The sequence below is a fragment of the Juglans microcarpa x Juglans regia genome, chromosome 2D (assembly GCF_004785595.1).
Source record: "Juglans microcarpa x Juglans regia isolate MS1-56 chromosome 2D, Jm3101_v1.0, whole genome shotgun sequence".
Lineage (NCBI taxonomy): Eukaryota > Viridiplantae > Streptophyta > Magnoliopsida > Fagales > Juglandaceae > Juglans > Juglans microcarpa x Juglans regia.
This window is the reverse complement of record NC_054596.1, coordinates 41472798-41499543: the sequence shown is the minus strand read 5'-3', so window position 1 is coordinate 41499543 and position 26746 is coordinate 41472798. Positions and strand designations below refer to the sequence as shown.

General features: G+C 37.3%; 4 protein-coding genes across 6 annotated transcripts; all 4 read right to left on the bottom strand.

The window, feature by feature from the left end:
* Positions 1-796: 796 nt before the first annotated feature.
* LOC121251175 (putative E3 ubiquitin-protein ligase XBAT34) lies at positions 797-22091 on the bottom strand. Of its 2 annotated transcripts, XM_041150536.1 has the most exons (10): positions 21692-22091; positions 21106-21220; positions 20721-20801; positions 20514-20602; positions 20313-20404; positions 19950-20031; positions 18287-18389; positions 17841-17926; positions 17025-17121; positions 797-1539 (listed from the first exon to the last, which is right to left on the bottom strand). In XM_041150536.1, exons 1-10 carry the CDS (start codon positions 21809-21811, stop codon positions 1181-1183), a joined length of 1224 nt encoding a protein of 407 aa, XP_041006470.1. In that variant the 5' UTR covers positions 21812-22091; the 3' UTR covers positions 797-1180. The 2 variants fall into 2 exon arrangements, with proteins under 2 accessions (XP_041006470.1, XP_041006469.1); XM_041150535.1 differs by lacking the exon at positions 797-1539 and having other exon boundaries at positions 16379-17121; positions 21692-22085.
* On the bottom strand, positions 1704-12131 carry LOC121251177 (putative E3 ubiquitin-protein ligase XBAT35). Its single transcript, XM_041150540.1, has 9 exons — positions 11801-12131; positions 11210-11324; positions 6246-6326; positions 6039-6127; positions 5851-5942; positions 5520-5601; positions 3721-3823; positions 2478-2563; positions 1704-1806 (listed from the first exon to the last, which is right to left on the bottom strand). The coding sequence occupies exons 1-9, from the start codon at positions 11915-11917 to the stop codon at positions 1801-1803; spliced, it is 771 nt and encodes a 256-aa protein (XP_041006474.1). The 5' UTR covers positions 11918-12131; the 3' UTR covers positions 1704-1800.
* Positions 14501-16343, bottom strand: LOC121250831 (rho-N domain-containing protein 1, chloroplastic-like). The gene is given in 5 exon segments (XM_041150063.1): positions 14501-14733; positions 15067-15239; positions 15241-15440; positions 15443-15635; positions 16294-16343. Coding segments are annotated over 5 exon segments (813 nt in total). The 3' UTR covers positions 14501-14536.
* Positions 22092-23235: 1144 nt separating the features above from the next.
* LOC121251176 (rho-N domain-containing protein 1, chloroplastic) lies at positions 23236-26266 on the bottom strand. Of its 2 annotated transcripts, XM_041150539.1 has the most exons (3): positions 26111-26266; positions 23736-24633; positions 23236-23705 (listed from the first exon to the last, which is right to left on the bottom strand). In XM_041150539.1, the coding sequence occupies exons 1-3, from the start codon at positions 26148-26150 to the stop codon at positions 23453-23455; spliced, it is 1191 nt and encodes a 396-aa protein (XP_041006473.1). In that variant the 5' UTR covers positions 26151-26266; the 3' UTR covers positions 23236-23452. The 2 variants fall into 2 exon arrangements, with proteins under 2 accessions (XP_041006473.1, XP_041006472.1); XM_041150538.1 differs by having other exon boundaries at positions 23236-24633.
* Between the last annotated feature and the right edge of the window lie 480 nt (positions 26267-26746).

Below are 26746 nucleotides of genomic sequence, written 5' to 3'. Positions count from 1 at the left end.
GTGAGAGAGAGGAGGATAGGACTTTTGGAGTCTAAAATCAGTGACACACACTCAAGCCTTCAGTTAAGCTTTGCCAGCTGGGTAAAGTTATGAGCAGCAAAAAATGCAGTACAACACTGGATCACAATGGTAAACTGTGTTATGCAAGTGTCGTAGTAGCAAGTTACGACAAGTTGGAGATTTTCGTGGATTCTATGAAGCATGCCATGTGCTGGTTTCACCCTCTCTTTTCAGATAAATGGTGGAAGAGTAGGGTCATTGATGTTGGTACCTGTGGGCTCTGCTGCTGTGTAGGCATCATCAAATGTTTCAGGACACATTTTTGGCATATATCGAAGGTGCCAAAGATTTACCTGGAACGTCACCCAACTTCAATTGGCACGTCACAATTAAGAAAACACATTAAAAAAACGTAATTGATTCATTAACGTTCGACGCCAAGGTTGCTCTCTCATACAAGGACTTGATGTTCTTTACCAACTGATAAAACTGCGTATTGTTGCTGCAGTGCATCTTTCCTTGTGAAGTTTCTGTTACTGCTCCTTGGCTGGCTGTCCATTTGATTGCTTCGTGCATTAAGCCATTCTTGGTTGTAAAATGCATCTAATGAGAGCCTTTTAAAGTTGTGTAGTGTTATAGTGCATTATCGAGATTGTAGTGCTCTGTTGTGCTTGTGGCAGTTGTACCAAGTAGTAACTTCCTCGTCTTCTATTCCAAGGGATGGATTACACACCACCGATAGCACTAAAGCAGATTCATCGAGGCCATAGCGTAGGTACTTGTCAGACTGCTAGTCTATACATACTCTGTAATTGCAGTAACATTGAAAAAACAGCGTTTCCAGAAGAGTTCCATAAAACGAGAGCGCAGTTCCCCTTGCTAACTGTACATCACAAAAAGGACAGGGTTGCAACGTGTGCATTTATGTTCAAAACCCCATTAAATGAATGTCACAAGCTCATGGATAAAAAATATATTAATGTCAAAATCTTAAAACAATCCCAGATTCCCAGCTCCATAATAATATGTTCACTTATCAGACAGCATAAAACCTCACAACGTGCTTTATATTGGATCGGCATACAGGGCAAACACCTTTCTTGGCCTTGATCTCAACCAAACAGGACATGCAACCAGCCATATGACCACAGGGAATGCATGCTCCCTCTACTGGAGCTTCTCAACATATGATACACGAGGAAAAACTGCCTTCATCTTTCACATCATTTGTTACAGAAGCCCCATCCTCTCTGGCTGGAACGGACCAGTCCACTGGGCTGAAATCAATGGATGGATGGTGAATTGGCCCTTCGTCCAAACACTCCTCAGGAATAGGAGCAGCAGATGGAACTGAAGCTGAAGAAGCGGATGTAGAAACGCCACTGTTTGTGGGAGCAACAGGAGAAATATTACCACTGGTTTGCCCATGTTGAGTTGTATTGCCAACCGTCCCAGAATCAGGCAAATCCCATCCATTGTAATCTTCTTTTGAAGGCTCATCCATCCTCCCATTGCTGCTTACATTTATTTTTGCGGTTCCTACAGCAGGGCCCACCCATTGTGACTGGCATTCATAGTCTTATTATCTTATATACTAATTACTAGATAACTAAAAATAAATAATAAAAACTCCACTAGATGTTTAATACATATTACAAACAAAACCAAATTGTCTTAAGCAAGTAAGTAACAATTGTTCTTGAATAAAATTTCACAAATCTTCATTCTTCAAGATTCCAAATAGATTCCCAATGTAGTCTTCGACTCTTCAGTCATCAATAGTTGTAATGAATGATGCTTTTAACTCTATATAGAAAAATATCAAATAATCAATATTAATAAATTAGGATAATGGAAAAAAAATAGATTATAAAAGTAAATGAATATGGAAATTGAATGAGAAAAACATTACTAGATGAAAAACATTACATTCTTAATTACACAAAAAATAATAGTATGACTTCTAATTCTTTATTTGGGTGGAGCCAAGCTTGATGAGCAGAAATTTCTTAGGGGCTGAGCTTAGGCAAACCTGCACCCTGCCCAATTGACTGATCATAACTAACTCATCATTCATCCTGAAGTAAAAGTAGCTACTGTTGTCATGCAAGCAGATTGTCCCATAAATAAACCAACAGCAAATTCCAGTATTCAAACTAATTTTTCATTAATGTGTTTCGGAACAAGATTTTTAAAATGTACTCCATAGTGCATTGCAATGTTTTAACTTGGTTAAACAAGGGGCCAAAAGAAATAGCCACATTTCTTGTACCATCAAGACAAGTTACAGTTAATAAGTCATCATGTTACTGAAGAATACACTGCAAACATTCTATTGTGAACCGGAAATGAAAACTTGTAACTATCAGTCATCCATACCAACAAATTTAGAAATCCATGCAACTATCATGCATGAAATGCGAAAACTTGTAACATGCAGCAGAATTACATTCTGTGAATATTTTTTGATAGTGTACCTGAGGAATTCCTAAGCACGCATTATGTATCCGTTGAAGTTGCTGTTTATCACCCTCAATGGTGGATGTAAGCTTATACCGAGTTTCTGATAAGAAATACGTGATTAGTAGACAGACACAGCTCAGCAAGACAGCAAGGAGAATAGACATTAAATATACGCCATTATTTAAAAAAAAAAAAAAAAGTAAAACATGCTCTTTTTCCATTTTAAATAGGGGACCTTTATTTATCAGAAAAAAAATGGTCAATTGCGGTTTCAACTCCAGATGAACTAGGACATCCACCTCAAACAAGTAAAAACCCAGAATTAAAAAAGAATAAATCATTTGGGCAAACATAGTATGACATGTTGATTAACATTTTACATGCTTATTTATCACTTTCTTTACCAATAAAAAAAACAGTTTACAGGCTTATAACTTCTAACTTCAATGAAGAGCATAAAGTATGTCTTTGTAATAACACTTTGGCATTATTTAGCGGGCCCAAAAAAGCAATCACAGTACCAAAATCAGTAGTTAGACACATAACCTAAGAAAGGTACGTGGCCTAAGATTTCCCCCTGCACTAGATGGACAACAGGATGCAGCATTGTTTTGCTTCAGTTCCATATTTTCATTGTCAAATATATCATAAATTGCCAGTGGACATAATGACTTACAAAAGGCTTAAACCCAGAATGCAAAATTTATAAGAAATGCAATGAGATGGGTACATTCAAAAAAAAAAATGCACTATCCAAATTAAGAAAAAAAAAAAAAAACCAGGAAAACAGATAATTTGGGTGTCTTGTGTCCACCACAAAAGCACATCCTGGACAAGCTGATATGATCAATAGAGAAAAACAATATGGAGTAATTTGATAAATGCAGCGGATGCTTCTACAATGTAGGACCTTAAAGAGAAGTGGTGTGTAGACACAACTTCATGCCTACTTAAAAGGGAAGATTCCAACAGCACGAGACATGTCTACTTAAAAGGAATGATTCCAACAGCTCCAACAAATGACTAATTAGACGTCAAAAACTCCATACATGCCTTGCTTACATGTTTCAGAAATATCAAAGGATCACTACATATCCCCACACGAACTTCTGACCAAGATATAATCACAATAGTATTTGTGCCATGAATAACTCATGACAACTAGACATTTATTGGTGATTAATCGTCTATAAATCAAATGCCATCAATTAGAAGATTATATATCAAGAAATAATAATTTCAATAAGCAAGAATTACTGGTAAACTGGTCAACTATAGTTAGTGCTGGCTCCTTTTGATGAAAATCAGGTTTCTCAATTTTGGCCTTCCAAAGAGCAATAACTGAGCGAGGCCGCACATCCTGTTCATTGATCAAAATCACAGTTTATATGAAGCACAAAGAAATAGTAGGATATGAACGTGAAAAACAATTTTTTTGAAGTACAATCTTTCAAATGCACAGTAGGTAATGAAACACAATTATTCTCAGATATTTCCTTCCCAAACATCACTCAAACACAAAACACTTTTCAATTTCAAATCTTCAACTTTTTCATCTAATCATTACAACTTTTCCAAACTCTCAAACAAAACACAAAAAAAAAAAAAAAAATTACTTGTTCAAATTTCAAAACAAAAAAAAGTTAAAAAAAATTATATTCAAACAATTTTTAACTTGAAATAAAACATCTTAACTCAAATCATTTCACTACTATTCACAGATATACTGAGATATTCTAAGTATCCAAACAAGCACAGTTAACATATCTTGAAGTACAAATTATAAGTAATGCTTCTTCGATTCTTAGAGGAATTACTCTACGAGTACAGCTGGTAGCAAGAAGTATTTTTGGCCGCTACTCTAGTAGCTCAACAAATTTTAGTGGATTCTCCCCCAAAAAATAGGGGAAAAAGGATGCAGCACATGGGTATAAAACCCAAATTCTGTTCATGTGGGCAACGCCGCAGAGCCAGAGAACCACGTGAATAAGGGAGAAATTTATTGCAGCAGCAATGATTATCATTCATCCACCAGCCAATACCAGGAACTTGGTTTGCGGCTGTGGCAACTCAAATGCAAAAATTTGGAAACAACGGCAAATTTAAGAAGTGCTTCGAATCCTTATTGTGAAGAAAACCTAGAAGGAAAAACCATGACCCAACCAGGTTTATAATCCATTAAATTAGCAAATCATGGACAGAAATGTTGCATTGGCATTCAGACATACAGTATCTAAAGAGCGAATACTTATTAAACTTACAGAGAACTAACTTTTAATTAAGTGAAATTTCTTAGCAGACAGGTTTTTACATCAAGGTCTGCATGTATACAGCACCAGATCGTCGCAAGTAGGGCTCTGCAGTATAAAATGATTTACCAAACAAACTCTCCATAATTGACATAAGAACGGCACAAAGAGGTTAAGAAAGATGGGGGGGGGGGGGGCAGGCAAAAGACAGAAGGCTTCTTATGGGACTTTGCCCATGGAATATGTTTATAAGTTCCTGCAGAAAGGAGCCAGCCAGATTCACATAGGGTGTCTTCTATTATAACAATCATCTCGACCGATTTACTTAAGAGACCAAGAATATACAAAAGAAAGAAAGGCTAAAACACATCCATTAGCTTGTGCACCCACACACACCACACCTTTCTACAGAATAATTTCTAGAATCTTTGAAACAAACTGAATATATGCCAAGGTCCATGGTATAAGACCTGGTCTCCAAATGGGAGAACCAAGTTCGAACCCCCACCCCCGTATAAAAAAAAAAAAAAAAACAAACTGAATATATGAACATCTATGCTCAAGGTTGAGTAGGGATGCCAGCATGTATCAGCCAGGGTCATACAACTCATACCATACTATTACTTTCTATGATATCATAGATAGATACCAGCTGGCAGTCTTACTCATCTTTGGTTTTTCCCATAATCCAATTTCATAATAGGTAATGGCAGCCAAAAGAAAGATAAATACTCCCACCAAACAAAGAAATTAGAATCACAAAAGTATAAAACCATAAATAACTTCACCGACTATGTTCTGTCATACTTGCAAAGTACGATATATTATGAGCTCCATTTTGAGAGGCCTTGTAGAATCACTGGGACCAAAAGGTATAACAACAACCCAACTGCATGCAATGAACTCATATCAGCAACCATAAACATATAGGGGTCTTTTTCTATTTACTTATTAAAGAAACATATATAGGGATTTTTTTAATAATAAAATGCTTAAATTCCCTTTGGGAAAAATGGTAGATATTGTATCTATAACTAGCACTTGTGTGCTCTCAAAGGTGCATGATCGAAAATGATATCCATAAAAACAACATTATAGAAAATGCAGTGAAAATAGAGAACGTGAATACTATACAGACATTGTTCCTGATAACAGTTTAGGTGCTAATGCTTCAAGAAAGCTTGGACCATAAAACTCCCGGAACCAGCCAGAGAAATAGCAGACATGCTTCTGAAAAGCAACAAACAAAGAGTACAACTTTAAACAAATTAGACTACAGAGAGAGAGCTTTTGAGTAATTGCGACTTTTAAATTTTTCACGCACACCTCAATTGCACGAACAACATTAGCGCACCCTTTTACTCTGGCAACATCAAGTGGAGTTTGAAAATCATCATTCCTCACCAGGGTATTTGCTGCAACAGTTATTAATAAACTAGTCCTTTAGATGCGGCAAAATAAAAATCACGCTAATAAATGATATCAGCTTGTTGCAGCAACGAAGCCCATCCACATTAATATGATAAAACAAACCTCCATGGGAAAGAAGTAACTTAACAGACTGTCCCAAGCCTTCTTTTACTGCATGATGTAAAGGAGTACCCGCATGAGCCCCTGCCAAAAATGAAACAAATCAGAAAGCAATCAAGACGATACAATTAATCTTTGCTGTTCATAGTATTGCAATTATTTAAAGTGCCACACAACTTTTGTAACTGTTTTATCATGATTATTATGTTGTTTCAGTTGTTATGTGTTAAGGACAAAACTGTCTCTAAAACAACCGTCAGCTCACAAGCCTCACAGCTAAAGGATTCAAGCACAATCACGTAACCAACACTCCACGGCATGCGCTGTTACCCTCTGTAACAAACCGTAATTCTAGGCCTAGAATATTCCATTCTTTGTATTCTTTCAACTCACGTCTATAAAGCATCAATTGTAATAGCCTTCTTTACAGTAAATGAAATACATAGAAATTCTTTACTGCAACATGGTACCAGAGCCCTTGAAGGACTAACTTCCATGGCTTCCTCACCAGATTCATCTTCTCCCACCCTACCTCACCCAAATTTCTCCCACACAATTTCTGTAAAACTCACACCAAAAAACTATTTACTATGGAAAGTTCAGCTACTTCCATATCTCCGTGGTCAACGTCTTTACAAATACGTCAATGGCTCATGCTCTCCCCCAAAACCAGAGCTCGATGACCTCACCCCAAACCCAGCATATGATATCTGGCTGCAACAAGACTAGTCGGTAATGTCTGCCCTTATCTCCTCCCTTTCTGAACCTCTTATTGCTCAGGTTGTTGGCTATGAATCTGCACGAGCCGTATGGCTCACTCTTGAGTCCACCTATGCATCAGTTTCACAGGCACGCCTAATCCAAACCCAACTGCAGCTTGCATCTTTAAAGAAAGGATCTGACCCCATTTCAACTTATTTTCGTCAAGCTAAAACTCTGGCAGATACAATGGCAGCTGCTGGTCGTCCCCTACCACCTGCTGAATTTGTCCCGTATCTCCTTGCTGGTCTTGGCTCTGAGTATGATGCTCTTGTCCCATATCACCCCTGATGAGTTGCTCGGGCACTTGCTGGCTCATGAAGCACGCTTACTTCATCACTCAGACACGAGCATCTTCCCCACGGAGACCTCTACCAATTTAATGGCCAAATTCTCCTCTGCTTCACATGGCCGGGGGCGTCGTGGTGGTCGAAACTCTTATCGCAGACATAATGGTGGCCGTTATAATTCAAACCATGGTCGTGGCAGTCATTCAAGTAACATTGGTACTGGTTCCTCATCACCTACTGACCAACGTTTCATATGTCAAGTAAGTAATTGACAAGGCCACTTGGCACTCACGTCTCTATCAGTTCAACCAAGCTTACACTACTGCCCCTCCCATCACTACAAATTTTTCTTCCTCCAATTATCTTTCGGATGCAAGCTGGTACCCGGACACTGCAGCCACAAACCACATCACAAGTGATCTGGCTAACCTATATTTCAAGCTGCTGAGTATCATGGAGAAGATCAGCTGCGTGTTGGTGATGGCTCTACCATGCCCATCTCTCACTCTGGTTCAGCTTCCTTCTCTTCTCCCTCATTTATTTTTCTTCTTAATAAAACCCTTTGTGTTCCTTCCTTCAGAAGAATCTAATCTCAGTACGTCAATTTTGCATCGATAATGATGTGTTCTTTGAATTTTTCTCTAACTCTTTATGTGTTAAGGACTGCAAATCGTGGAAACTTCTTCTTCAAGGGACCACAAATAATGGCCTCTATTCCTTTTCATCACGGCTGCGCCTCCATCTGCTTTGACCTGTACCCTCTCGGTTCCACAATGGCACTCTCGACTTGGCCATCCCTCCATCAAGTTGGTTCGCTCCATCCTCCAACAACATGATCTGCCATATGACCACTTCATGATCTCATTCTGTGATGCATGTGCTAAGGCTAAAATGCATAGATTTCCAGCTTATACTCGATTAAATAAATCTGTTGCTCCATCTCAACTTGTTTTCTCAGACTTATGGGGACCATCCCCTCATGTTTCTCATGGCGGTTATAAATTTTATATCACTTTTGTAGACGATCTCTCAGTACACATGGTTATTTCCATTAAAATCTAAATCTCAAGCTTTCGATATCTTTGTCAAATTCAAAGCATAAGTTGAACTTCAATTTAACACAAAAATAAAACAGTTTCAATCGGATTGGGGGTTGAATTTAGGCCCTTTTCAAATTACTTAGCATCCTGTGGTATTACACATTGAATAACATGCGCCCATACTCATACACAAAACGGCATCGCCGAAAGGAAACACCGCCATATTTGTTGACACAGGCTTGGAACTTCTTGCTAATTCTTCGGTTCCATTAACCTTTTGGCCACATGCATTTCTTCATGCCGTTTATTCAATAAATATGTTACCAACTCACACACTCCATAATTCATCTCCTTATTTGCTACTCCATCAAAAACATCCTGATTATATTTCCTTAAAGGTGTTTGGCTCCAAATGTTGGCCTTTAACCACTCCATACAATACCCACAAATTCTCCTTTCGCTCAGTTTCGTGTGTTTTTCTAGGACTAAGTCCTGTCCATAAGGGCTACGTCTGTCATCATATCCCAACGGGCCGAACCTATATTTCCAAAGATGTCAAGTTCAATGAAGCTAACTTTCCATATGCTACTCTTCCTAAGCCCAAGCCCGTCACTCAGCCCACTCACGTGGCCCTACCTCTTTTCAACTTAAATTCCCCAAAGGTCACTTCTCCTTCTTCTTCCTCTATTCTGGGCCCGCATCCTTCCTCCCTTGCATCTTCCCCACCACCCAAACGCAACACTTCTCCCACCCTACCTCACCCAGCAACCTACACATTCGATGGTCACCAGATCACGCACCAACTCCCTTTCGCCCTCGGCAATTTCACGATGGCACCATCAAATGGCCCCATCCCCGTGCCCTCTTCAACAACCCAGACACTGTACCAGAAACGCCTTCCAGCTACACCATCGCCCAGCAGTATCCTAAGTGGCGTGAAGCTATGGCAAAAAAAATTCAATGCCCTTCTTGCTAACCAAACTTGGTCATTAGTTCCAACTTCAGAGGCTCCAAACACAGTCGCCTATAAATGGGTTTTTCGCAACAAAACACTTGCCGATGGCTCAATCGAACGCAGAAAGGCTCGTCTCGTCGCTAAGGGGTTTCTTCAACAGTCTAGTATAGACTTCGAAGAAACCTTTAGCCCCATTGTTAAGGCCACAACCGTTCATGTTGTTCTTGCCCTAGCAGTTTCACAAAATTGGCCTATTCGGCAGTTTGATGTGCAGAATGCATTTCTGCATGGCGCCCTCTAACCAAAACTGTGTTTATGGCTCAACCTCCAAGATTTTCTCACCCTCAATTTCCTTCTCATGTCTGCAGGTTAAACAAAGCAATATATGGTCTTCGACAGTCTCCCCATGCATGGTATTCACGTCTGAGTTGTCGCCTAACAGACCTTGGATTCACCATCTCCTCAAGGGATCCATCTCTATTTTTATGCACATCTAGAACTGTCACCACTTTTGTCTTGGTTTATGTTGATGATCTTTTGGTCACAGGTTCCTCTCTACAATGAATTTCTAATCTCATCCCAACCTTACGGATTGACTTCCCTATTACTGATCTTGGCAATTTGCACTACTTCCTGGGTGTTGAGGCAACTTACAATTCAAAAGGTTTGCTTCTTACACAGCAAAAGTATATCACTGATCTACTCAAGCAAACAAACATGCATCTTGCTAAGCCCATTAAGTCTCCAATGGCCACCTCGGAAAAATTAAGTGCTTTCACTGGAAATTTATTTGAAGACCCCCTACTTTGTATCGTAGCATAGTCGGCTCCCTACAATACTTGTCATTTACACAGCCTGATCTCGCCTTTGCTGGCAGTAAAGTGTGCCAATTCATGCACACTCCTCGTGTACCTCACTAGCAAGCCTTTAAGCGCATCCTTAGATACCTCAAATAGACATCTAATGTTGGTTTGCTACTCTCCCCATCTTCTACTTCAAATATTACTGCATTTTCTGACGCCGATTGGGCTGGGTGTCCCGATGATTGGAGATCAACCAGCGGGTTTTGTATATTTCATGGATGCAACTTAATCTCTTGGTCTTCAAAGAAACAACCCACCATCGCACGTTCCTCAACAGAGGCTAAGTTCAAAGTTGTTGCCAACACTACGGCTGAGGTAATTTGGCTGCAACATCTCTGTCAAGACCTTGGAGTAACTCTCACTTGTGCTCCTCTACTTTACTGTGACAATCTGGGAGCAACTTAACTCTCCTCCAATCCGGTTTTTCACGCACAAACAAAGCATGTCGAAATCAACTTTCACTTTGTTCGTAATTGAGTTCTGAATAAATCGTTGAATGTTGCTTTCATATCTGGAAAAGACCAGCTTGCAGACCTCCTCAGAAATTATGTTCAAGTCTTCATTTTACAAAATTATGTTCAAGTCTTCGTCTCCAGCCTTTACCGCTTGACTTGAGGGAGGATGTTAAGGACAAAACTGTCTCTAAAACAGCCGTCAGCTCACAAGCCTCACAGCAAAAGGATTCAAGCGCAATCACGTAACCAACACTGCACTGCATGCGCTGTTACCCTCTGTAACAAACCGCAATACTAGGCCTAGAATATTCCATTCTTTGTATTCTTTCAACTCACGTCTATAATAAAGCATCAATTGTAATAGCCTTCTTTACAGTAAATGAAATACATAGAAATTCTTCACTGCAACATTATGTTATTGAAATAATTAGTAACTTGGTGTAAGAACATGAAGTAAATTAAACACGAATAACTTTGTGTATGTTATGCAACAAGATGTACGTCTGACTTTCAAACTATAACTAGTGGCCAATTAGTGCAACTGCCCCATTTGTAACATAATAGCCAACGATTCAGTGGACAACGTAAGACATTCACAGGCATACCAGGACGATAAGCATTGACGTTGGCACCCAATTCAATAAGAGTTTTGGCAATATGAATCCGTTCGGGATTCATGCATGCCAAAATGAGGGGGGTCCTTCCTTCTTTGTCAATCCACTGTACAAAAATCAAATTGTCAAAACGTTCTCCATAAACACGCATAGAGCAACCACATACAGCTTTGAGCAAAAGAATCAAGTTCTAGAATTAACACGAAGAAGTGTTTCTGTTAGAGAACCAGTACAATCATTGTTTCAATCACGAAGATACAGTCCCAAGTTATTTTCTTAACAGAATCGATTACTATAACAAAGACCCAAGATGACAAGATACGCTGACTTGATAAATTCACCATAGTTTGTTTATTCTTGTACCAAAAAATGTCGTTTATAGTCATTCGTACTTAATTCTCAATAACCAGATTGATGCTTCCACTGCCAGAAAAAATCAATAACCATGTGAAAGCCCATTATGCTAACCGCTATTCCCAAACTTATCAGAAATGAAGAATAAGATGTAGATGATTCAACTTAAAATGTTGAGAATAAACGAATTAGAAGGTGGGGTGGGAAGAGGAGCATCGTTGGCTTTACCTCAAGGCTAGTACCTTCTCTCCAAAGAGCTTTGATGGCTACCACGTTTCCAATGCTGACCAGGTCATAGAGCAACTCCGCTCTGGGTCGTTGTTTCGTGGAATGGCTTTGGCCCATAATTCAAGACTCCAAAAAGAAAGGATGTAACAAGAGAGAAAAACAGAGAGAGCAACAGAAAATATGAAGCCAAAAGAAAGCAGAAGAATCCACGGGAGAGCAAAATCTGTTAATTCTCTGCATTGTAAATGGGTTTTGAATAACACACTCGCTCAAGAGTTTTTCAGAAACTTAGCAGCGAAGAGAAGTCCCAGAAACTGGTACCCTTTTTTTTATTTAAAAAAAAAAAGTTGAAAAGAATTGTGAATAGTACGAAAAAATAATAATAAAATATTTAATAATAGTAAAAAATAGATAAAAAAAATAATAAAAAAATAGCTGCATGCGGGTTTGCTCAAAGCAGCGAAGAGAAGCGCCAGAAACTTAGCAGTGAAGAAAGTCCGGGATTGCTTCAGAGGCTGGTTCCGATATTCTTGAACGTTTTGGATTTTTGAAGATGAATAAATTATTATTAAATATTATATTTTAATATAATTATTATTTTAAATTTTAAAAAAATTAAATTATTTATAATATTTTCTTTAAAAATTTAAAAAAATTATAATAATAAAATGAGATAAATTAAAAACATTTCTGTATTTAAATCACGCCTAATTTTAAAAAAATGAGTTTTAACGTACAGAAAGTTGACGCGCGACAGCGTGAGTCTGCTCCATTGTAATTTTAAAAAAAATTAAAAAATTAATTATTTTTAAAAAATTCTATTTAAAAAATTTTATATTATACTTTATATTTTTTAATATAATTGATGTAAAAAGTTTATGCAATATACTAAATATGTTAAAAATGAGATTTTTAAATAAATTTCCTCTAAAAATACTCACTCACGTGACAAATATTAAAAGAGAGTGACATTTCTGTCAGTCCCATGGTTTTACTTTTTTAATAAAATTTGGACCCTGAGATATTTCCCAGTGCTTATTGTTTGTATTTTTTTTTTTTTTTTTTAATGCCCATCAGATTGAAAGCACAGGGCCAGTTATGTTACCTCTTCCTTATTCAAAGAATTTTCTGCAAATTGCAATATTGGCAATCAAATTATTCAAATCACCCCCTTTTTCAGTTGAGACTCAAGAATCCTCGTAGCGTGTGGGCCTGCCTTGACTGCTGGGCATTTTCGCTAGTACAAAATTGATTTTTTTTTTTTTTTATATTTAAATATTTTTTAAAAAATATATATATACCAATACACTAAAAATTATCGGTCAAACAGACTAATGAACAGACAGACAGAGAAAATTAAAACATTTACATATAACGTTAGGTGTCCCCTTTCTTTCATGGTTCATTCAAAAGAGGGAGAGGCATTCAAAACAGGGAGAGGCGACGGGTGAACTAGGGATTTTAAAACCCTCTAATAAAATTTTGACACATAAGCATTCTAAAAGAAAAATAATAGAACTCCACAACATGTAAATAAAATTTACTTTTTCTTTTCTTCATTCTCTTCCTCTCTTTTCTTGTCGGACGCTCTCTCTTTCGACCCTCTCTTTGTGCTTGCGCTCTCTTCTTACTCTGCCATTGTTGGCCTAAAATCTCTAAATTTAAACGAGAAATCACAAAAAGGTCTGAAATACAACAAATGAAGAAAAGGATTTTAAAAAAAAAAAATTGGGAAAAAATAGAAAAAAGAATATAATTTTCTCACCATTCCCTTCTTGCCCAAATTTAGAGGGTTTATAGAGAGATTGTATACTAGAAGAGGGCTTGCTATGGCAAATATAGATTTTTGGTGCTTCAATCTTTTTGAGTGTTTGGGTGCATATGCCAAAAATAAGCTCGGCAAAGGAAAAAACAGAGAGAGAGTGGAGAGAGGGGGAGAGAGTGAGAGAGTGAAGGGGAAAGAGGAGAGAGAATGGATTTGCTAGATTTGCTTGCCTTGTGTGATTCTATTATTCTTCTTTTAAAATGTTTGTGTCAAAATTTTATAAGTGGGTGTAAAAACCCCTGATTCACCTAGTCCGATTTGAAAGTAATCTCTTCAAAACAACGACAATTATCAATAGAAAAAATATATATTTGCTTTCGGTGCTCTATTATAAACATGGAGAACCAAGAGCTGTATTTATTATCTCCTCCATGGTATTACGAATTAAGCAAGCAAAACGGATCAACTTTGCCGGCAAAAGATGCTAAAAAATGCAATTGCTAATCAAAGTCCGAAACTTTCCCCTATGATCTTACCATCAAAATAAGAAACACCCGCACGTTGAGTTCGATGCATTTTAACCAAAAAGTAACATGACAAGAGAGACAACAATGAACAATCTCAACATGGACATCAATAGCTCATATCCAAAAAGTCCTAGGAAATGGAGAAAGGAAAGATTTAGAACTCGCCAGAGTCATTGAAGCCTTCAGGAGGGTTAGAACAGGAGTACAAAACAAACTGATCATAAGTGTCTACTACCAAAACAAATGTCGTTTGGATTCGAAGATGAGTTGAGATGAGTTGTGAATAGTAGTGAGATGAGTTGTGAATAGTAATGAGATTTATGAGGTAAAGTTGATGAATAGTAATGAATAGTAGTGAGATGAGTTGAAATGAATTAAGATAGCTTACGAATACAAACCGGGCGTAAACGCTATCATGTTTTTGGTTCAGTCATACATCATGGATCATACCAAACTCCCACTTAGCAATTCCACAAGCTCACTCTTCTTCATCTTTGAATACCCTCTTAGACCAAGAGACTTTGCAAGTGCCCTTAATTCTGGTAGCTTCAATGCACTCAAATCCCCATGCTCATTTTTTGGCTGCAAAACTCCATTCTCATCATTAAAAATGTTTACGCCCATCCGATGCCAGAGACAAACTATAATGCAGATGAAATAAAAGGATTGGAGAAATCGGATGGGCGTAAACATGATCATAAGCCAAATCACCGATACCTTGCTGGAGATGGAAAGCTCTGCCTTGGGTGTTTACCGGACATTATGGAGATGGAAAGCTCATCCTTAAAGTTGAGAGTGAAGCATCATGAGTACTAGGGTTTTTGCTGGAGAGAGAGAGAGAAAGGACGGACGGGCTACAGTTTCGTCCGATAGCCAGCGGATTGGACCTGCATCTAATTTCAACATGAATTAATTGGGTGGATTGGGCGGGTGATCTATCGGGTGGTCGGGTCCATAACTTTTTTTGCACAGGCCTAAGTAGATTGTACTTTTTCTTCCATTGTAGGAGTCATTCTGCACTTGCTGGTCCAACATGAGATCTTTGTTGCTGCCATTGCTTCTGCTGTTTCTCTTGCTTTGCTCTACAGAGTGTTTCCTTAATAACTCAAGGAGGGAATCTACAGTATCACTCTCTTTGCCTTGCTCTTTCGAGGTTTTTTTCTACTTTGCATGCAGCTCTCTCTCGAAGCTGAGCCTGAACCTTCCTGAACAGCTCAACTATCTCCTTCTCCCTAGGTCCAGGGGCTGCAGTTGCATGGAACTTTGGGGTATTGGAGAGGGAGAGTAATGGTCCATTTTTCGATGATAACGCATCAGATTCATTGAGGTTATCAAGGCTCTCTCTCTCTCTTCATTTTGCCTGTGCCTGTTTCTAGAGAAGCCATGCCTGTTTTGCCTTGAGAAGTCTGGATTTCTCCTATGACCACTAGAACTTGCTTTGCAGACTAAAGCTGCTCCCTTAGAAGCATCTTTCTGTGATCCAATCTTGACCTGTGAATGGAATCTATAGTCAGCACGAGAAGAAGAAGATACAGTGGTTGCTCTTCAAGAAACTCCTGAACAAGGGAGTCAGCTGCCTTCCACCACTCCACAACCTGCAAGAAACCCAAGATTTATATCTAAAGAGACCAATAATCACAGTGAAAAAATTTCTTTTTTCTTTTTAACTTATAACACACATCAACACTAAGCCATCAGATGTGACTCCCACATAAAATAGAAATATTCAAGGTTAAATCATTTAAATACCATATAAAAGGCTGATGGTGCTTTTTGCATCTATGCATTCTTATAAACATGAGATCTTTGTTGCTGCCATTCTTGGTGCATTAAGCCATTCTTGGTTGTAAAATGCATCTAATGAGAGCTTTTTTAAAGTTGTGTAGCGTTATAGTGCATTATAGAGATTGTAGTGCTCTGTTGTGCTTGTGGCAGTTGTACCAAGTAGTTGATCTGGTGTTCACGAGTTTATTGGTCATAAGCTTGTAATGCTCTGCAATTTTCTCTGGCATCTGATGTATATTGGTTTATAACTTCATGTACAGGACTCTTGGCTAGTGAAATCATATTTAGGCAAGATTTATGGACGTAACTTCCTCGTCTTCTACTCCAAGGGATGGATTACACACCACCGATAGCACTGAAGCAGATTCATAGAGGCCATAGCATAGGTACTTGTCAGACTGCTAGTCTATACATACTCTGTAATTGCAGTAACATTGAAAAGACAGCGTTTCCAGAACAGTTCCATAAAAAGAGAGAGCAGTTCCCCTTGCTAACTGTACATCACAAAAATGACAGGGTTGCAATGTGTGCATTTATGTTCAAAACCCCATTAAATGAATGTCACAAGCTCATGGATAAAAAATATATTAATGTCAAAATCTTAAAACAATCCCAGTTTCCCAGCTCCATAATAATATGTTCACTTATCAGACAGCATAAAACCTCACAACCTGCTTTATATTGGATCGGCATACAGGGCAAACACCTTTCTTGGCCTTGATCTCAACCAAACAGGACATGCAACCAGCCATATGACCACAGGGAATGCATGCTCCCTCTACTGGAGCTTCCCAACATATGATACACGAGGAAGAACTGCCTTCATCTTTCACATCATTTGTTACAGAAGCCCCATCCTCTCTGGCTGGAACAGACCAGTCCACTGGGCTGAAATCAATGGATGGATAGTGAATTGGCCCTTCGTCCAAACACTCCTTAGGAATAGGAGGAGCAGATGGAACTGAAGCTGAAGCGGATGTAGAAACGCCACTGTTTGTGGGAGCAACAGGAGAAACATTACCACTGGTTTGCCCATGTTGAGTTGTAATGCCAACCGTCCCAGAATCAGGCAAATCCCATCCATTGTAATCTTCTTTTGACGGCTGATCCATCCTCCCATTGCTGCTTACATTTATTTTTGCAGTTCCTACAGCAGGGGGTCTCTCAACAGCTTCTGCAGAAGTTTGAGGTGCAGCTTCTAGAGTTGAGGTTTGTGTATTGTCAAGCACTGGGGGAGGCATAACCTGAAAGTGGAGACAATAAACGGCAATGTTGTGGGTTCTTTATGCTCCAATTTGATTTGGCTAAGGATGAATCAAAAGAAAAAGATATCATTAAGATGCTCAAGGTTCCTTCCCCAGCTACTTTTATGCTACAACTCACTTCCTTCACTCTCCTAAATATCCATTTACAGTCTTAATTACACAAAAAATAATAGTATAACTTCTAATTCTTTAGTTGGGTGGAGCCAAGCTTGATGAGCAGAAATTTCTTTGGGCTGAGCTTAGGCAAACCTGCACCCTGCCCAATTGACTGATTCATAACTAACTCATCATTCATCCTGATGTAAAGGTAGCTACTGTTGTTATGCAAGCAGATTGTCCCATAAATAAACCAACAGCAAATTCCAGTATTCAAACTAATTTGTCATTAATGTGTTTCAGAACAAGATTTTTAAAATGTACTCCATAGTGCATTGCAATGTTTTAACTTGGTTAAACAAGTGGCCAAAAGAAATAGCCACATTTCTTGTACCATCAAGAAAAGTTACAGCTAATAAGTCATCATGTTACTGAAGAATACACTGCAAACATTCTATTGTGAACCGGAACATGGTTTCCATTACTATGAGCAGTCATCCATACCAACAAATTTAGAAATCCATGCAACTATCATGCATGAAATGCGAAAACTTGTAACATGCAGCAGAATTACATTCTGTGAATGCTTTTTGATAGTGTACCTGAGGAATTCCTATGCACGCATTATGTAACCGTTGAAGTTGCTGTTTATCACCCTCGATGGTGGATGCAAGCTTATACCGAGTTTCTGATAAGAAATACGTGATTAGTAGATAGAAACAGCTCAGCAAGACAGCAAGGAGAATAGACATTAAATATACGCCATTATTATTTATTTATTTATTTATTTTAAAAAAAAGAGTAAAATGGTGTTCAGTAAAACATGCTCTTTTTCCATTTTAAATAGGTTATCTTTATTTATCAGAAAAAAAAATGGTCGGTTGCGGTTTCAACTCCAGATGAACTAGGACATCCACTTCAAACAAATAAAAACCCAGAATTAAAAAAGAACAAAACATTTGGGCAAACATAGTATGATATGTTGATTAACATTTTACATGCTTGTTTATCACTTTTAAGAAATAATAATTTCAATAGCAAGAATTACTGGTAAACTGGTCAACTATAGTTAGTGCTGGCTCCTTTTGATGAAAATCAGGTTCCTCAATTTTGGCCTTCCAAAGAGCAATAACTGAGCGAGGCTGCGCATCCTGTTCATTGATCAAAATCACAGTTTATATGAAGCACAAAGAAATAGTAGGATATGAATGTGAAAAACAATTTTTTTGAAGTACAATCTTTCAAATGCACAAATAAAGGAGTCGGTAATGGCCTACAAAAAAAAAAAAAAAAGGCATAGGTAATGAAGGGTCCGTTTGGCAACACAATTATTCTCAGATATTTCCTTTCCAAACATCACTCAAACACACAACACTTTTCAATTTCAAATTTTCAACTTTTTTATCAAATCATTACAAGTTTCTCAAACTCCTAAACAAAACACACAAACAATATTACTTTTTCAAATTTCAAAACAAAAATAATATTAAAAAAAAATATTCAAACAATTTTTTACCTTTATAATATTTTTATTCAACTTTTTCTCTCTCATTTTCCAAAACCCAATAAAACATCTTAACTCAAATCATTTAACTACTATTCACAGATATACTGAGATATTCTAAGTAACCAAATAGGCTCTAAAACAGTTAACATATCTTGAAGTACAAATTATAAGTAATGTTTCTTCGATTCTTAGAGGAATTACTCTACGAGTACAGCTGGTAGCAAGAAGTATTTTTGGCCGCTACTTTAGTAGCTCAACAAATTTTAGTGGATTCTCCCCTCAAAAATAGGGGAAAAAGGATGCAGCAAAATGATGGGTATAAAACCCAAATTCTGTTTATGTGGGCAACGCCTCAGAGCCAGAGAACCACATGAATAAGGGAGAAATTTATTGCTGCGGCAATGATTATCATTCATCCACCAGCCAATACCGGGAACTTGGTTTGCGGCTGTGGCAACTCAAATGCAAAAATTTGGAAACAATGGCAAATTTAAGAAGTGCTTCGAATCCTTATTGTGAGGAAAAACCTAGAGAGGAAAAACCATGACCCAACCAGGTTTACAATCCATTAAATTAGCGAATCATGGACAGAATTGTTGCATTGGCATTCAGACAAAGAAAGGAGCCAGCCAGATTCACACAGAGTGTCTTTTATTATAGCAATCATATCGACCGATTAACTTAAGAGGCCAAGCATATACAAAAGAAAGAAAGGCTAAAACACATCCATTAGGTTGTGCACCCACACACACACACCGCACCTTTCTACCCAAGGTTTATCTTTGCGCTAAGGTGTTAATCAAGAATAATCTCTAGAATCTTTGAAACAAACTGAATATATGCCAAGGTCCTTTGGACCAGATGGTATAAGACCTGGTCTCCAAATGGGAGAACCAAGTTCGAACCCCCACCCCCGTATCCAAAAAAAAAAACTGAATATATGAACATCTATGCTCAAGGTTGAGTAGGGATGCCAGCATGTATCAGCCAGGGTCATACAACTCATACCATACTATTACTTTCTATGATATCATAGGTAGATACCATCTGGCAGTCTTACTCATCTTTTTTTTTTTTCCCATAATCCAATTTCATAATAGGTGATGGCAGCCAAAAGAAAGATAAATATTCCCACCAGACAAAGAAATTAGAATCACAAAAGTATAAATCCATAAATAACTTCACCGACTATGTTCTGTCATACTTGCAAAGTACGATATATTTTGAGCTCCATTTTGAGAGGCATTGTAGAATTACTGGAACCAAAAGGTATAACAACAACCCAACTGCATGCAATGAACTCATATCAGCAACCATAAACATATATAGGGATCTTTTTCTATTTACTTATTAAAGAAACATATATAGGGATTTTTTTAATAATAAAATGCTTAAATCCCTTTGGGAAAAATCGTAGATATTGTATCTATAACTAGCATTTGTGTGCTCTCAAAGGTGCATGATAGAAAATGATATCCATAAAAAGAGCATTATAGAAAATGCAGTGAAGACTTATAAAAAGAAAAAAAAATGCAGTGAAAATAGAGAACGTGAATACTATACAGACATTGTTCTTGATAACAGTTTAGGCACTAATGCTTCAAGAAAGCTTGGACCATAAAACTCCCGCAACCAGCCAGAGAAATAGCAGACATGATTCTGAAAAGCAACAAACAAAGAGTACAACTTTGAACAAATTAGACTACAGAGAGAGAGAGAAAGGAGAGAGCTTTCAAGTAATTGCGACTTTTAAATTTCTCACGCACACCTCAATTGCACGAACAATATTGGCGTGCCCTTTTACTCTGGCAACATCAAGTGGAGTTTGACAATCATCATTCCTCACCAGGGTATTTGCTGCAACAGTTATTAATAAACTAGTCCTTTAGATGTGGCAAAATAAAAATCACGCTAATAAATGATATCAGCTTGTTGCAGCAATGAAGCCCATCCACATTAATATGATAAAACAAACCTCCATGGGAAAGAAGTAACTTAACAGACTGTTCCAAGCCTTTTTCTGCTGCATGATGTAAAGCAGTACCCGTATGAGCCCCTGCCAAATATGAAACAAATCAGAAAGCAATCAAGAAGATACAATTAATCTTTCCTGTTCATAGTATTGCTATTATTTAAAGTGCCACACAACTTTTGTAACTGTTTTATCATGATTATTTTGTTTTTTCAGTTGTTATGTTATTGAAATAATTAGTAACTTGGTGCAAGAACATGAAGTAAATTAAAGACGAATAACTTTGTATATGTTATGCAACAAGATATACGTCTGACTTTCAAACTACCCCATTTGTAACATAATAGCCAACGATTCAGTGGACAATGTAAGACTTTCACAGGCATACCAGGACAATAAGCATTGACGTTGGCACCCAATTCAATAAGAGTTTTGGCAACATGAATCAGTTCGGGATTCATACATGCCAAAATGAGGGGGGTCCTTCCTTCTCTGTCAATCCACTGTACAAAAATCAAATTGTCAAAACGTTCTCCATAAACACGCATAGAGCAACCACATACAGCTTTTAGCAAAAGAATCAAGTTTTAGAATTAACACGAAGAATTGTTTCTGTTAGAGAACCAGTACAATCATTGTTTCAATCACGAAGATACAGTCCCAAGTTATTTTCTTAACAGAATCGATGACCATAACAAAGACCCAAGATGACAGGATACCCTGACTTGATAAATTCACCCTAGTTTGTTTATTCTTGTACCAAGAAATGTCGTTTATAGCCATTCGTACTTAATTCTCAATAACCAGATTGATGCTTCCTGCCAGAAAAATCAATAACCATGTGGAAGCCCATTATGCTAACCGCCATTCCCAAACTTATCAGAAATGAGGAATGAGATGTAGATGATTGAACTTAAAATGTTGAGAATAAACGAATTAGGAGGGGGGAGGAAGAGGAGCATCGTTGACTTTACCTCAAGGCTAGCACCTTCACTGCAAAGAGCTTTGATGGCTTCCACGTTTCCAGTGCTGACCAGTTCATAGAGCAACTCCGCTCTGGGTCGTTGTTGGCTCATGGAATTGCTTTGGCCCATAATTCAAGACTCCAAAAAGAAAGGATGTAACAAGAGAGAAAAACAGAGAGAGCAACAGAAAATCTGAAGCCAAAAGAAAGCAGAAGAATCCACGGGAGAGCAAAATCTGTTAAGTCTCTGAATTGAAAATGGGTTTTGAATAACACGCTCGCTCAACAGTTTTTTCAGAAACTTTTCTTTTTTTTTTTTTTGAGAAAGTTTTTCAGAAACTTAGCAGTGAAGAGAAGTCCGGGGTTGCTTCAGAGGAGGAGGCTTCCGATATTCTTGAACGTTTTGGATTTTCGAAGAACAATGCTGCCCCTTATCTAATATTTTATATAATTATTTTATAGATGTTGATACCAATTTATGAGATTATTTTATATAATTTTTTTTATAGATGTAGTCGTACTTAAATTAAAAATATTAATTATTTTTAAATAATTCTATTTAAGAAATTTTATATTATACATTATATTTTTTAATATAATTGATGTAAAAAGTTTATAAAATATACTAAATATATTAAATATGAGATTCTTAAATAAATTTTCTCTTTAAAAGTACTACTCACTCACGTGACGAATATTAAAAGAGAGTGACATTTCTGTCAGTCCCATGGTTTTGTTTTTTTAATAAAATTTGGACCCTGAGATATTTCCCAGTGCTTATTGTTTGTATTTTTATTATTATTATTTTTTAATACCCATCAAATTGAAAGCACAGGGCCAGTTATGTAACCTCTTCCTTATTCAAAGTATTTTCTGCAAATTGCAATATTGGCAATCAAATTATTCAAATCGTCCCCCTTGTTCAGTTAATCAAGGTTGTCTTTTTCCTCTTTCCAGGCAAGACCATAATCATCGGTCAAACAGGCTAATGAACAGATGGACAGAACATTAAGCTTAATTTAAACAGTAAAATGAGATGAGAGGATTTTAGATAAAAATTATTAAAATATTATTTTTTAATAATATTATTATTTTTTAAAATTTAAAAAAATTTAATTATTTATTATATTTTATATAAAAATTTAAAAAAACTATAATAATGAGATGAATTGAAATGATTTATCATTCCAAACGGATCTAAAACATTTGCATATGACGATAAGTGCCCACCTTTCTTTCAACAATCATTTGGCTTCAAAACTGTTCATGGTTCATTCAAAACAACGACAATTATCAATAGAAAAAATATACATTTCCTTTCGGTGCTCTATTATAAACATGGAGAACCAAGAGCAGTATTTATTATTTCCTCCATGGTATTACGAATTAAGCAAGCAAAACAAATAAACTTTGCCGGCAAAGATGCAAAAAAATGCAATTGCTAATCAAAGTCCGAAACTTTCCCCTATGATCTTACCATCAAAATAAGAAACACCCGCACGTTGAATTCGATGCATTTTAACCAAAAGTAACATGACAAGAGAGACAACAATGAACAATCTCAACATGGACATCAATAGCTCATATCCAAAAAGACTTAGGAAATGGATAAAGGAAAGATTCAGAACTTGCCGGTCATTGAAGCCCTCGGGAGGGTTAGAACAGGAGTACAAAACAAACTGATCATAAGTGTCTACTACCAAAACAAACTAAAACAAACCTATAAACGAAGAAACGCTATCATGTTTTTGCTTTAGTCATACATCATGGATCAGACCAAACTCCCACTTAGCAATTCCACAAGCTCACTCTTCTTCATCTTTGAATACCCTCTTAGACCAAGAGACTTTGCAATTGCCCTTAATTCTGGTAGCTTCAATGCACTCAAATCCCCATGCTCATTTTTTGGCTGCAAAACTCCATTCTCATCATTAAAAGGTTCATCAGCATCTGAACTCTCACCTTCTGACAAATTGGCAAGCTTACTATCTAGAAAAGTGGCCTTTGGCTTGGGCTCAGGCTCAGGCTCAAGCTCAAGCTCAAGCTCAAGCTCCAGCTCCGGCTCCAGCTCCGGCTCCGGCTCCGGCTCGGCTTCCAACTCTTGCTCCAACTCTTGTTCAGGCTTTAGACCCTTCTCAATTCGATTCTCATCTCCCTTCTCACTTGAATTCACATGTGGCATGGTATTGATGGTTTCCACACCAGAATAAATAGGCTGGTATTTAACACGAGGGATAGGAGACTTGCGTTGGAAATTTGACACGGGCCTACCTAAGAAAGTGCCATTACGTTCTTGGGCCTCATCCTTCAGACTGTTATTTGAATTATAGTAGATTGTACTTTTTCTTCCATTGTAGGAGTCATTCTGCACTTGCTGGTCCAACATGAGATCTTTGTTGCTGCCATTGCTTCTGCTGTTTCTCTTGCTTTGCTCTACAGAGTGTTTCCTTAATAACTTAAGGAGGGAATCTACAGTGTCACTCTCTTTGCCTTGCTCTTTTGAGGTTTCAATCTTCTTTTCTACTTTGCTTGCAGCTCTCTCTCGAAGCTGAGCCTGAACCTTCCTGAACAGCTCAACTATCTCCTTCTCTCTAGGTCCAGGGGCTGCAGTTGCATGGAACTTTGGGGTATTGGAGAGGGAGAGTAATGGTCCATTCTTCGAGGATAACGCATCAGATTCATTGAGGTTATCAAAGGTCTCTCTCTCTTCATTTTGCCTGTGCCTGTTTCTAGAGAAGCCATGCCTGTTTTGCCTTGAGAAGTCTGGATTTCTCCTATGACCACTAGAACTTGCTTTGCAGACTAAAGCTGCTCCCTTAGAAGCATCTTTCTGTGATCCAATCTTGACCTGTGAATGGAATCTATAGTCAGCAGGAGAAGAAGAAGATACAGAGGTTGCTCTTCCAGAAACTCCTGAACAAGGAAGACAGCTGCCTTCCACCACTCCACAACCTGCAAGAAACCCAAGATTTATATCTAAAGAAACCAATAATCACAGTGAAAAAATTTCTTTTTTCTTTTTAACTTATAACACACATCAACACTAAGCCACCAGACGAGACTCCCACATAAAATAGAAATATTCACTTAAATCATTTAAATACCATATAAAAGGCTGATGGTGCTTTTTGCATCTATGCATTCTTATAAACATACCGATTAAAGCAGGGCAAAAGCACAAATAATAAAGTTTGGCCCAGCACACAATGCATGCTGCAAGAGGACCAAACTAAAATAACCAACACTATGTAAGGACATTGAATTCTCAAACACTAACCAACCGTTTCTGAAACATTTATTATTTGAAAGCATGAGCATCCAAGTCCAGGTTGAGTTATTAACTTACCACACGCATAGATTTAGTGATCTTAAATCAATTGAAATAACTGACTTCTTATTAGCAAGTTTAATACCAACTAATCGGAAAGCAACCTTGGACTCTAGTGTCTGCACTATACATGATGTAAGTGGCATATATTTTTTATAACTAGAGAAGAGGCCCCTGACTATAAATTGTACAAAAATGAATCTAGGCCCCATTTGGATCTTGAGCTAAGTTGAGATGAGTTGAGATGGTGGAGTGAGTTTTGTGTGGCTCACCTAAAATGAGTTTAGATGTGTTTGGATGTTAAGATAAGTTTAGATGTATTTATAGAAAGTTGAAAAAGATTGTGGGTCCCACGTATAAAGAGGTGTTGGGTTGAAAAAAGTTGTGCGTCCCACGTGTAAAGAGTTTTTGAGTTGAGATGAGTTTAGTGATTTGAGAGTTGGGTGTTTGGATATTAGACTCAGCTTAAAATTAGACTGATCTCAATTCAGTCCAAGTTCCAAACAGGGCTGTTTGTTAAAATTAAACTTAAAAATGTTAATCCAAAAGGTTGACCTTACATGTAGATTCATGCTTATAGTAAACCCCCCTAGTAGTTTACGATTTATCCAACAAAAATGAAAACAAAACTTTTAAACAATCAATAAATGCAACAGTACAAGTGCCATACCAATACACTAACATTATAACATAGTTAACCAAATTCAAGACTGAAAGCATTTCAACAAACATATAGCGGGCAACACAAAATCCACAACGGCGGTACAAATGATTTGTTCATTTCCAATAATTTTTCCTACTGTATTACGCCAAACAAGTTCACTCTCCTAGACCCCTTTCACGGCAACAACCAACATTCAAATACACATATACATAAACAAAAGCGAGAAAAAAAAAATCTCATTAACCAATCACCATAAGAACGTCCATTTAACATAAGTGTTGAAATTTCAACAAAAAGAAAAGAAAAAACTGGGAGACACCCAGAACCGAGATTTTTTTTTCTTTCTTTGTCCCACCGTTTCTGAAGAACGAAACAGAAAGAATAGAAGAAGCACAAAAGGAAAGTGGGAGCTGGAGAATAATAAAGAAGACAAGTACCTGGGACGTTCTTGGCGATGAGGTGGACTGCTTGAAACATTGCTCGTACAGGGAGTGGTTGGCTGGAGTAAGTTCAACGATGGTTTAGTTTTGCATTTTACGCAGTCAGGTTTTCTCTTGAGTAGGAGGCTATGTTGTTTGGCAAAATTATATAGCCATTGATAAGGGACTTGTTGGGTAATACACGGTTCTCATAGGGGCAAGAATGGGTGAAAGGAGGAGTGACTTCACTGACTTGTTATTCTCAAGGTGGCTGTGGGTCGGGCTAGTTTCGTGTTGGGTCATTTGACCCGAATCACCGTATTTCTTTCTTTCTTTCTTTCTTTGTTACAACTTTTATTATTTAAATCATATTAATTGATATGATAATTTAAGCAATTTTTTATGTCAAATATTTAAATAAAATATAAATTAAAATATATTATATTACTTTGCGTGATTAAAAATGACAAAATAAAAGATAAAGAACTTCATTTTCCTCCTTTCTTTTTTTTCCTAATCTTTTTTAGTTTCGACAAATTCCCACAATAATTCCTTAAGATGGATCAGTATGATCTAAAAATTATTTGATGATGAAACAATATTTAAAAAAAAAAAATTAAAAATTATCTAATTATAATCTTGGTTTACTGTATA

Excerpts from the sequence above, each read along its gene's own strand:
- LOC121251177 (XM_041150540.1), bottom strand. The coding sequence starts at position 11,917 with ATGGGCCAAAGCCATTCCACGAAACAACGACCCAGAGCGGAGTTGCTC. Across the intron at positions 11,325-11,800 it reads GAGAAGGTACTAGCCTTGAG|TGGATTGACAAAGAAGGAAG; the intron begins GTAAAGCCAACG and ends ATTTTTGTACAG. Across the intron at positions 2,564-3,720 it reads TATAGTTGACCAGTTTACCA|AAACTCGGTATAAGCTTACA; the intron begins GTAATTCTTGCT and ends ATTTCTTATCAG.
- LOC121251175 (XM_041150535.1), bottom strand. The coding sequence starts at position 21,811 with ATGGGCCAAAGCAATTCCATGAGCCAACAACGACCCAGAGCGGAGTTG. Across the intron at positions 20,603-20,720 it reads GTTACTTCTTTCCCATGGAG|CAAATACCCTGGTGAGGAAT; the intron begins GTTTGTTTTATC and ends TAACTGTTGCAG. Across the intron at positions 18,390-19,949 it reads AAATATATCGTACTTTGCAA|GATGCGCAGCCTCGCTCAGT; the intron begins GTATGACAGAAC and ends ATCAATGAACAG.
- LOC121251176 (XM_041150538.1), bottom strand. The coding sequence starts at position 26,150 with ATGTTTCAAGCAGTCCACCTCATCGCCAAGAACGTCCCAG. Across the intron at positions 24,634-26,110 it reads CATCGCCAAGAACGTCCCAG|GTTGTGGAGTGGTGGAAGGC; the intron begins GTACTTGTCTTC and ends GGTTTCTTGCAG.